Source organism: Phodopus roborovskii, unplaced genomic scaffold (assembly GCF_943737965.1).
Source record: "Phodopus roborovskii unplaced genomic scaffold, PHOROB, whole genome shotgun sequence".
NCBI classification, from domain to species: domain Eukaryota; kingdom Metazoa; phylum Chordata; class Mammalia; order Rodentia; family Cricetidae; genus Phodopus; species Phodopus roborovskii.
Window position 1 is genome coordinate 19,323,522 of NW_026126541.1, and position 12,201 is coordinate 19,335,722.

Genomic DNA, 12,201 nt, shown 5'->3' on the forward strand with positions numbered 1-12,201 from the left:
TTTGCCCTAACACTGACATCTGGATCCCTGACCAATGTGTATTATGCAAAGAGAGAAAAGAAAGAAAAGGATGAACCAAAGAATAGGTTACCACACCACAGCGATAAAAGCTCTTAGGAACCCTAATTCAAGGGCCTGGATGGTGGCCCAGTAGTTAGGCCTGTGAGCTGCTCTTCCAGGGGACGCTAGTGTGGTTCCCAGAGCCCAGGGGGCTCACAACAGCCTGCAACCCCAGCCCCAGGGGATTTGATGCCCTCATCCGGTCTCCTGAGCACATACCCACACACACAGAATCCAAAGTAAAGTAAACCTTAAAACAAGAAAATCTAATTTAGTCCCAAAGAAGATGCTGAAAAGTCACATTACAGTCTGGAGTCTGGAGTGTGTGTTGGGGGGAATGTAAGGGCAGGAAAACCAGCCCCAAGCAAGGCTTATGGAAACAGGGATGGTGAATGTAGGTGAGGAAGTTGGAGGAGAATCATGGTGGTGGGCGGGGGCAGCCGGTGGCTACTGAGTCCTTACTCTGTGCAAGGCCCTATACCAAGAGCTGGTGCAGGTTGCTCTATCCAGTGAGGTAGCTGCTGCCCTTAAAGTATTACATTTGAGATTCAGAGAGTTGGTGTGATCTGTTAAAGGCCACAGAACTAATGAGTAGTGGATCCAGGATTATAATCCGGCTCTGTTCATCCTTGATACCCACACTTCTAAACTGCCTGTGCATCATACAGCTTGGTCTGAACCGAGAGATGTATGCAGAGATTCACTACTATAAGAAACTACTATAAGAAGCCCTGTGTCTCTGACCACTTGGATTTTTATCAGTAATACGGTCTATCATGGCTTCGTGTGATTGCCCATAACATCGATAGATAGCTACTATCTCTGATCTCTTTCTTCAAAACAAAAACAAAAAAACGCCAACAGTTTCACAGTTTCTGACGGCACCGTGATGGAAGGGCTGTGGTCAGGTAAATAAAATGTAAGCAGAAGTCTGAACGGCTGAGGAGCTCCCTCCCTGACACAGGCAGTGGGTCTCCTGTTTCTCCTGCTGGCGGCCATGCCACAGCTACGAAGCTGGAGCTGTAGCGAACAGTTGGCAACTCTGAGGCCAGAGGACACATAATGAGAAGTGAAGACACCCTGGGTGCTTGATGGCATCTTTGAGCAGCCGCCCCCTGGTGTCTAGACTTCTGTGGTGGGGAGAAGAGGAGAACCCTGGCTTACACGAGTCACACTTGGATTTCTGTTGTACCTGTTCTAATCAAGTTCTAACTAATGTACACCTAGTTTATTCTCACTCAAATGCCCTCAAGTACTTGCGGGATTCATTGAAATATTTACTTCGAGTCAAAAGGTAAGAAAAAAAAAGTGTAATCAAACTTTTCTAACGACTTGGAGACTTAGGATTTATGAAAAGCTTGGCCTTAGCTAGAGTCCCACTAGCTCTGATAACTTAAATTAAACTGCTTTTATTAATATATGTTTTACCATGTAGCTTTTACCTTTCTTTCACTCTGTGTGTCCGACTCCCTCCGTGCCTCATTGGCGTCTCCTCTGCACCTCGATTATCTCCTCCTCCTTCCTCTCTTTGCCCAGAAGTCCTGCCTATACCTCCTGCTTAGCTATTGGCCATTCAGCTTTTTATTAAACCAACCACAGCAATAGATCTTCACACAGTGTGCAGATACCCCACAACAAAACAAACAAGTCACTGAAACACTGTCCTCCTCTTCCCCCACACTTCCATTGCCCCGCAGCCCAGGGGGGGAGGTCCTGATACTCTTTACACTCACAGGACCCACCCACTATCCCACACTACCACACTCCCCAGCCCTGACAATGAACTTGTGGCAGGAAATACACCCCTGACTCTTCACATCCTCCGTGTCTGGCATGGCTTCCGGGGTTTCGGGCACTCTGCTTATGATCTTTCAGTAAGAAATAACTGAGCCTAAAGTGAGGCCTGGACTGGAGTTTCACACTTGCTGGCCATGCAGGCTCATTGCTGCTATTGAACCTAAAAAATGAGCCATCCCCCACCCCCCAGGGTATTGCAGAGACCAGTCCTCATCATCAACCCGGCCTAACTGATAAGCAAGGCTGGTGAGACAAAATTCTTGGCACCTGGATCTGGACTTCTTCAAGGGCCTTTATGCAAATACAAATTTTGCTTTAGGACTTAGGACAAGATTTTTTTTTTTTCTGTCTTAGTAAACACTTTACCAATGCAAGAAGTAAGTTTACAGGTATCTCCTAGCGACGGTCACACTCTGTAAGCACTGTAAACCCCACAACACTTGGTAATATGGGGTCATTTTAATAACCACATAGCCTGTCAGTTACAGACTCTAACTCAAAAACATCAAAAAGTGCTTTTATTAGACAGAAACACATCTTGCAAACATCAGCAACGAGCTTTTCTGTTACCTCAGACTGTTGCAGAAGGGCTGAGAAGGGGAAGCTGATGGAGCCCAGCCAGTTCTTTTGTATGTAAGTGTGAGCACTGCAGCTCTTGAGACAATGGTCCTGTTAAAGCAAATGGAAGGTAAACTCACAAAAATGGTTCCTATAAGATGGGTACTTTTACAATCATAGGTAGCTACAACAAGCTATTCGTTTTTTGTTCTCTCTCTCTCTCTCTCTCTCTCTCTCTGTGTGTGTGTGTGTGTGTGTGTGTGTGTGTGTGTGTGTGTGTGTGTGTGTGGTTTGATGTTTGGGTGCAGTTTGCATGCCTAGCTCATTAGCCATCCTTTGACTCTGTCATATTCCTTTGAGGCAAGATCTCTCCATGAACCTGTGTATGTACTTGAGACTGACCTTGAACAACACGCCTCTATCTCCCAAGTTCTGGGAGTACAGCCCTGAACTTCCACACCCAGCTAAGAATTTTATTTTTAAGATGACCAGTTTGGGAGCCTGCTGTGTCTGTTCGGATGGGTCACAAGGAGGCACATCCTTAAAGAGGCAGTTTAACACTTTCAAATGCTAACATTTTAACACACAATTCTTGCAATCCAAAATAAGCCTTTCCTTTTTGGCTTAGGATGTGATTTCTCTGTTACCTAGCTTGCCCAGTGGGGCCTTCTCTTTTTATTAGGGTATGTTAAAAGGAATGGGAGAGTGGCTCCACAAAACTGGAAACAAGGAAATAAATGATATGATTGCTCATGCAACTAAATGATGCTATTAAAATTTAAAACTGAAAGTTTACACTGAAACCTCTCAAACATTTGAAAATGTTAACAACATAATATACAAAAATTGCAGACTGAGGAAGAATACATAATGAAAAAAAATATACAAAAAATAATGCAAATTAAAAATAGTAGATAAATGAGGTAGAAAATATGCAATCTGCCATAGTTTGAAGATGAGCTCATCGTTTTAGAATGTTCATTTCCCAGCACCCACATCAGGCTGCTCACAACCACCAGTAACTAACTCCAGTTCCAGGATATCTGACATCCCTCTGACCTCTGCATACCCATGCACATAAATAAACAGTAACATCAACCTTTTAAAAAACAAACACAAGCCGGCAGTGGTGGTGCATGCCTTTAATCCCAGCACTAGGGAGGCAGAGGCAGGCTGATCTGATCTGTGTAAGTTCAAAACCACGCCTGGTCTAGAAGAGCTAGTTCCAGGACAGCCTCCAAAGCCACAGAGAAACCCTGTCTTGAAAAACCAAAAAACCAAAATCAAACAAACGGCCAACAACAACAACAACAAAAAACCCAAAACCCAGACACAAACAATAAAATCAGGATAAAATATAGAAGCACTTGTATAAAGTCAGGAATAAGAGGCTAACATATATAAGGATTAGGACCACTGACAGTGACATATGCTAACAATGTGAAATCTTTCCAAAGGATCCCTTCCTCTCCTTTGTCATTCTTCCATCCTTCACACTTGTTCCCCTCCCCTGCACTCTCTCCACACAGGCCCCCACCTGCTTCCCTTTCCTAAACAGCTAAATCATCATCTGAACACTGGATTCATTATAAGTTCCTTCTGTGGCTATCATGTTTATGTTATAGTTTAGTTAACCCAGGCACCATGCCTGGAGTGCCCAACCCAGCTCCAAATGCAGTTCCCAAAAGCTCTGCCCATCTCTACTGTTGAAAATCTGTGGTGTAACTCTGAGACATGTAACAAAGGGGGAAATCCATAGGGAGTAAGAAAGATTTGATAATAGTCAGAAAAAATACCGGAGAAAAGAGAAGAGGCATTTATGAACAATAGTGATCAATAATAATCCCAAACTGTCTTTCAAATGGGTGCTTATCTTGTCACTTGTTCTCATCTTTAGTGGGAAAGTGGACTGTTCAGTCTACCGTTACCTACAACGCAGTCCATGAGGAAAGGCCAATATGAACAGTTTCCTCTTCTATATAGAGCACCAGCGTTGTCCCAAGCACATCTTAACACCTGACGCGTATAGACTAAACCCATAGCAATGCAAAGCATTTACAAGACTTCAATGTCAATCAACTTATTCCCACGTGTCAAACCAAGCACTGAGATAGAATCAGAAAAGTATTCAGAATAGGTCCTTGGATGTAAGCCATCAACAAATGGCCACTTAAGACCATCCCTCAGCCTTTATTAAGAATCCACTTAAAGTTTTACTGTGAATAGTTGTTCGCTCTTGGAAAGCTGGCTTGAAGACACTGCTTCTAAGATTTTTTTTCCTGATCATCTAACCGCGAGCTCTGCGCTACCAGGTCTCATCCATCCTCTCTGACCTAGAGCCTTCATTCCTCCAGATAGAATCATTCTCCCTTCAACAGAACTGAGATAACAGGGCCGTTCTTCAGGGTGCTGTCCTTCGCAGAGCCCTTCCTTTTGTCCTTTTTACAAGTTGGTTGCACACCCCATGTCAACCCTTTTGCAAGGTTTGTTCCTTTCCCTTTTCCCTGACATTCTAAATTCTAAAGTATGATTGTCTAACTTTTGGATGTGGTGTATGATGTCATCTACAAATGGGTTAAGACTTGTCATAACTATTCCAGGAAACATGTGGCCTGTGGGTCACAGGTTGGACATACCTAGAAAAGAAGGCTCATCTAAATGGCTAAGATAGTAAATAATACTTCTTTCCATTTAGATTATCACTGGGCAGTGGTGGCGCATACCTTTGATCCCAGCACTCGGGAGGCAGAGGCAGGCGGATCTCTGGGTAAACTGCTGAACAATCTGAGTGGGGGCAGTAAGATGTCTGTCCAAACAGAACTGAAGGAGACAGCATCAGGTGGCTGAGAACCACCACAATGTTTCAGAGAAGAAAAAGGAAATACTTTGGATGACAAAGACCCAGCTCAGCATGTAGCCTGCCAGCCATCATTTCACTCTCTTCCCTCCTGATAGAGCCCTCTGCATACCTGGGCTCCTCAAGACTGAACTCTGAGGCAACAAAGGCTTCCATCATCCTGATTCCTTTCTCCCATCTCCCATCTCCCATCTCCCGGCTTTCAAGCAGTGAGCCAGGTGGACCTTACCCCAGTAATTGTTCCAATGATTTTTTAAAGCCATTTATATGAAAGCATTTAACTTGCCTACCCGGAGACAGCAGCTATGGTGGATGTCAAGTTAACAGGAAGGAAACTAACACTCAATACAGAACTGGCTATGGTGCTAGGCATTGGGTTAGGCCTTTTCACTAATGTATGGGGAAAGCAATCATTAATTTTAGAAATGACAGAAAATGCAACAAAATTATGGTCCTAAAATAACGCGGTGTCTTGTGTAGCGTGGTATGTTTTCTTTAATCAGATAATGAAAAATATGTGAGGTTTTTCTGCCTATCTTTCTGTCTTTACTACTAAAAAAGTTCATATTTAAGTGTAATGTTCAATCATAAGCGTCTGCTCCCTACACACACACACACACACACACACACACACACACACCCTCCTCCGTCCTGGCCTGTTCACTACCCTTGCTCTTTGCAGATTGCTAGGATCTGTCATATTGCACATTGACTCAAACCCTTTAAGAAAATATTACATATATCACATTAAAAGCAAATGACACAAGGTATGGAAGCATATACTGGTAATTGGACTGCTACAAGTTCAAAACCAGCCAGAGCCACATAGTGACTTCAGGCCAGCCTGGGCTGCAGTGAGTCCCTGTCTCAGAAACAGACAACAAAGTAAGTTCACAAAAATGTTCCAAGATTCCACTCAGTTTGACCTCATAATTATTCAACATTAACCAGACATTTTCCTTCATTACCTCATGTTTTTCAATTACCACTTCATCAAAAACGTTGATATGTATATTATCTTTTATTTTGGATAAACTACAGAAGCTGTAATCATGTCCTGGTGAGCTGAAAACAAGAAGAGCACATTTGAATTTTAAGGTTTTGGTTTTTTTCAACATCCGCTTATTTTCTAAGCACATCATTGATGAAGTATATATAATAAGTTACCTATGCTCTTTTCCTTTGTAAAGTTTAGACTTAGAAAATGCTATATTCCTTGAAGCCTGGCTTCTCCTGCTCATTGGAACGAAAGTGTTCTGTTATAATTTACCTTATATTTCTCTAAAGATGAAAATAAAAACAGACAACGATATGGGTTTGCCTGGAGAGCATGTCAAGCTCAATGAGCAGGCAGACAAAGACGCTGCTTGGCACTGTGTATCCTAAAGAGAAGACCCATGGAAATGACCAAGACTCCAGACAGCCCGTTTGGATTTACAACGCCCAGACCAGCCGGTGGTCACCATATTATACCGTGTGAAACACCATTCTTTAGTCTTTAGTTCCCTGCAACAACTGATGCAAAACATGGGCATTGCTGCGGGATTTAACTTGTAGAAAAGTAGTATGCCTCCCTGAAGAAAACTCAGGCGTTAGTTCCAGGAGGTCAGATTGACTGAGATGTCCTGGCAGCAGATAAAAAGGGAATATTTGCTGGGGTTGATGGTGGCCCTGCCCAGCATGTAGCCTTCCTGCTCCTGGTCTCACTCTACAACTTTCCCTGCCTTTAAGATACCTTTGTAACCCCTGAGTTTCCCAAGGTAGAGCTTTGATGATGACAGCTCCCCATTCCAGTTTGCCCACAACCTGAGGTTCCAGCTACTGGCTTCTGAGTGACAAACAGCCCAGCCCCTTGCCTAGTAATATTTTTACTTTTTACTGGACAATTGTTGGTTTGTTTTTAATGAAGCAAGCACTACTCCATGGAGTCTCCAATAATGCCTATACTTTTCTGATAATGGGTGCTGGCAGTGACCACTGAAAAATAGCATTTGAGTTCCTTGACAGTTTTAAATTGAATACTCTTTATATTTCCAAGAAATAAAATAAGCTAATTATCCTACTTTGTTCCTCAGGAGTTTCATTTCATGGTAGGAATGCCCAGGCCATGGCAGGGAGGCTATGTATATTTATAGAATTCTACTAGCACAAGAAAGGACAAGAACCACATCAAGACACCAGTTTATTCATTTGGTATACTTTGAATTACCAAGCCCTTTGCATTATCTTACATCAGATAGTCTATTCAAACTTGCCTCAGATTTTGCCACAGTTCCTCCTCCAAAGTAGAACGCACTAATTATTCTTTATTTGCTGTCACTACATGTTACATTTGCATGTAGGCTTCCCCCTTCCCCCTTTTCCAATGCTAGGAATTGAACCTAGAGCCTCATGCATACTATCTAAGGACTGAAGGCTTTCCCTTTGCCCAGGGCTCCTTTTATTGTTCTTCAATTTACACCTTAGCAAGTTGATTTCTATATCCTCAAAACATCCTGAGGAAGCTTCCAGAGGGGCAATGCCAAGTGCAAATCCTCCATTCAGGAAACCCACCAACCAAGTTTTGCACAGGCTTTGTATCCTTGGGAAACTCTCAGGCAAGGTTCATACAGGGTAACAAGGGAATAGAAGGTATTTGCTAAACAAAGGATGGATTAGGGCTAGGTGCTAGCACTCTGGAGCCAGACCAGGTGTAGCCCAGGGGGCATGCTGCCACAGGTAACTGCATTTTTGGCTTATCTCACTGTTAAAACCACAAAATGGTCAATATTCTGTTAGTATATCATTTGATTTAGTTTACTTACAAATGTACCTTTCTTACTGATCCTTTTTTGTTCTCCTAATCAAATTACTTTAATGTAGTGTATCTATCTGGGCATACTGGCACATGACTATAACCCAAGCACTTAGAATGCTCAAGCACAAGGAACAGGAGTTCAAGGCCAGCCTCATCTCTATAGTGAAATCTAGGCCAGTCTGGGCAACATGGCAAGACCTTGTCTTAACAAATAAACAACCCCAAAGAATAAACTCCAAACTCTTAATGTATAAATTAATAATCCAAGTATTTCCAAACACACACGATAATCTAAACTACTTTAGAAACTTTTCCAGCAAACACATTTTCTTTTCATTTTCACTCCACTCATCCCCCTTCCCCTCCCCCCCTTTCCTCTCATACATCCTGGTCAGGGTCTAGTAGCTTTGACTCGAGAGAGGAATCCTGGGTATACACAATGGTTCCATAGAGAGCATGTAGATAGCTATGACAGTTTTCCTGTGTTTTCATGTTTTTCCATACGGGAGCCAGATAAAACATATAAATAATGTAAAATCACATAAATAATCATATACAATGATTATAATGTCATATGGACTATGGAATGATATAAAATATTCATAAAAACGATACTATGTTGTAGAAATAAAAATTAAATTTCCCACTCCTCAAAATGAAGTTATGTTATTTGAAAAATGTTTAGGTGTTTAGCAGCTATGGACCCTTGATCATGAAGAAAACAGGTAAACATGTGCCTAGCGGTAAAGCACAGCAATATCAGAGAAAGTGGACAGGGAGTTTGACCTATTTTTATTGGGTCACTTGTGGGTGCTTCTAAACAAACTTAGTTATGGGATTATTCGACTCATATTCATTTTGTCCTTGTCAAAGCAAGCAGAAACATGGGGGCATGTTTCTTCTGGAAATTGAAATCTGATTTACTAACTTTCATTAAAATATCTCTTACATGCAGGAATCTTGTAGGGAATGTGATTTTACTCATTCTAAAACATTAATGTAATTACTACAAGCTTTAAAGGAAGGAAAGTGAAGGAAATCCACTACCAGTTAAGCATATACATGTTGTACAATCTTGATAGATGTGGAATTATGAGGCCCTGCCCTAAACCTACAAACTTAGAACCTGAGGAGGAGGATCCAGACATCTATGTTTAAGAAGCTGTCCAGGGGACTATGATACACAAAATGGCTGGGAGCCACTAACTTAAAACAATGGCCTTCTGAAGACAAGTGCAGGAATGTACAGAACAGCACTGATTGCAAAGGCAAAAAAATAGGGAGGCCGGGTAGTAGAAAAGAAAGGGTTAAGTAACCGTGGTGTTTTCACTCAATAGTAGACTATATAGAAGTTCAAATAAAGGGAAGAAAGTGTCTCAGTCTATGTAATGATGCAATTCCAGAACACCCGAGACAAGGTAATTTGTAGAGAACAGACTTTTCTCTTTCACACTTCTGGAAAGCTGGGAATACAGAGCCTATGCAGTATCTGCTATGGGTCTTCTTGCTGTCTCTTCACATAGCTCAAGAGAGAAACTCACCTCTACAAACCCATTCCCCTTTCTAGAACAATATCACTTCATTGATAAGGGCTGATGTGAGGACAATGTGAGATACCATGTGTCCAAGGATAGTGATATCCTTGGAATCGACACATTTCCATCCTAGAGGGAGGCCACTTAAGACTCGTGAAGTAAACAACTCACAAATCTCAGGACGTCCCTGAAACATACTAGATTCACAGTACTACCTCTGCTGAGGAGAGCAGACTCTGACCCATCAGGCTGCCTGCAGGTTATGTAGAGCACGCTAGGACTGCCGTGTTCCTGATTCGGCCTTCAGGCTGGGGTGGGTTTTCTGGTGATGCAGCTGCCTTTGAATCATGCATGCTTCCATAAGTAAGCCCTCTCCTATACTCATGTCAGTAGCTGTAATACTCTCATTGCTTTTCCAAGTTGGATTTTGGTAGAATTATTTCTTTGACCTGTCATTGGTTCCCTGTCTGGGGTGATCAGACCTTTTAAGTGTGCCTCCCTACAAGAAGCCTCACACAACACTCCCTCCCAAGGAAGAGGTGGACAGTACCTGCCTCCATATGTACACCACCCAAGCTAACATGAACATGCTCCCTCACTACACAATTACTCTGACTGCAGGAAGATGGACTCCAACTTACATAAAATCTACTTTGATTTCTTCATTCCAGCATGGGTGAGATCCACTTGCGGTGTTAGTTTGATATACAATGTGTTGGAAAGAAACTTCTATGAAAGGGTGCACAGTATCCTGAAATGCAGAATAAACACTGAGTGGGTTTTTGTGATATTTCACACGATGGAGAAAAGCAAAAGGTTGGGAAATTATTTGCCCACCGGTTTCCTTGCTTAGCCATAGATTTAATGAACGTCTATTGGTCTTATTCTATGTCAGGCACTCTTTAAAGAGCCAAAAACAAATAGACCTTTTTCCCTAAAGATTTTAAAGTTTGCCAGGGAAAAATAAACAGACAAGAAAATAAGGTTCATGAGAGGTGAGCAACACAGCAAGAGAACCAGACAACTTGCAGCTGTGGATTTCAGAAATGGGTATGGGCGTGATTCTGGGGTGAGGACCAGATGAGCATCACAGAGGAAATCCTTCTTGAGCTCAGGCTTTGAAACACTGCTATGCTTACCTAGCTTAGAGCATGGAGATGGGTGGAGGCCATTCCCAGCAAAGGGAACAAACTGGAAGCCAAGACAGCATGGCTGTGTAGTGGACAGACATGAGAATGGCTGCGTGTGGGTAAGGAGCTTATACATTGTTCTACAGGGCTGAGCAGAGAATGAGATGATAAGAGTTACAGTCATAAATGACACCTTTCTTTTGTTAAAGGAAAATAACTGAAATCTCAAGAATGTTGATATGATGGAGAGAGCAGCTGAGAGTCAGGTGCAACTAAGATCAATCAGCCAATAACGGACTTTAAAAGACATTAAATACCTCATTTAAGAAGTCATTCGAGGCTACAAATTTGATTGCTTCTTGATGTCTGCGGTGAGCCATGGATGACCTCGAGTAAGTAGGCATACCAAAAGTTCTTCAGGAAAAACCAACATGGAGACATAGTTTTAACATTAGTGTTGGTAAGCATGAGGATTACCCTGGGTCTTACAGAATTTTGTTTTGTTTTGTCATATCATGTTGGCAATCATCATTGCTCTGGGGAAGTGGCTCTTAACTGCTGAAATACAGGCTGGATCTAGTCTGTGGTAACATGCTGGGGTTTTTTGTTTGTTTGTTTGTTTTGTTTTTTGGGGGGGCAGTTTGAGATAGGGTTTCTCTGTATTGTTTTTGAGCCTGTCCTGGAACTAGCTCTGTAGATCAGACAGGCCTTGAACTCACAGAGATTCACCTGACTCTGCCTCCGAGCACTGGGATTAAAGGTGTGCCCAGCTCATGGCCCTAGTTTCCAGCACCAACGGAAAAATGAGCCAAGTGATATTCGGAGAATGTAGCTTTCCTACTTTCCTACTGTGTGTGTGTGTGTGTGTGTGTGTGTGTATGAATATTTTCTTCTGCAGAATGATAGCTATAGAAAAAAACAGCAATTTTCTGTCCTTTCTTTACACATGGCCATTAAGATGTGCACTGGTTGTGAAAATAATTAGTTGTGTCAAGGAATAAGGTTGTAGTTCATAAAACAAAGCCAAAACCTTTAAAAGATTTTAAATACAAATTAACAGCCAGTAAGAAAAATGTCTGTTTTTCACAGAGTTGTACTAACCTGAAAAAAGCAAGCAGAGCACCTATGTGGTAAACAAGAAGGAGAAAATACCTGATATTCCTGGGGTAGTTGGGTAGTAATACTCATATCTATCAACCATCCTTGACCCTGAATATCTAGGATACATTTAATGAAAAGGGTACTTAAAATTTACAAGGCCTTAATTTGACCAGCCTTTAGTAGGTAATGTCTATTTTGGTCCCAAGAAATGCAAATAAAATGTACTCAGTGCATACAGAAAAGATGGGTGAAATCCCTCTTTGGTAGTTACCTACAGACACTAAGCAGAACTGGCTGTAGTTGTAGTGACTCTGACCACACGGGCCTTTCCACATCTGAAGACTTCCTGAAACAAAATGTACCATC

At 42.1% G+C, this 12,201-nt stretch overlaps 1 protein-coding gene across 1 annotated transcript in view; it reads right to left on the reverse strand.

The window, feature by feature from the left end:
* Positions 1-12,201, reverse strand: part of Cc2d2b (coiled-coil and C2 domain containing 2B) — a 95,934-nt gene that overhangs the window by 18,326 nt on the left and 65,407 nt on the right. Inside the window, exons 21-24 of the mRNA XM_051200039.1 lie at positions 11,052-11,148; positions 10,246-10,355; positions 6,241-6,337; positions 2,428-2,526 (exon numbers count right to left, since the gene is read on the reverse strand). Of these exons, the coding sequence (XP_051055996.1) occupies positions 2,428-2,526; positions 6,241-6,337; positions 10,246-10,355; positions 11,052-11,148 (403 nt within the window). The remainder of the gene's footprint in view (positions 1-2,427; positions 2,527-6,240; positions 6,338-10,245; positions 10,356-11,051; positions 11,149-12,201) is intronic.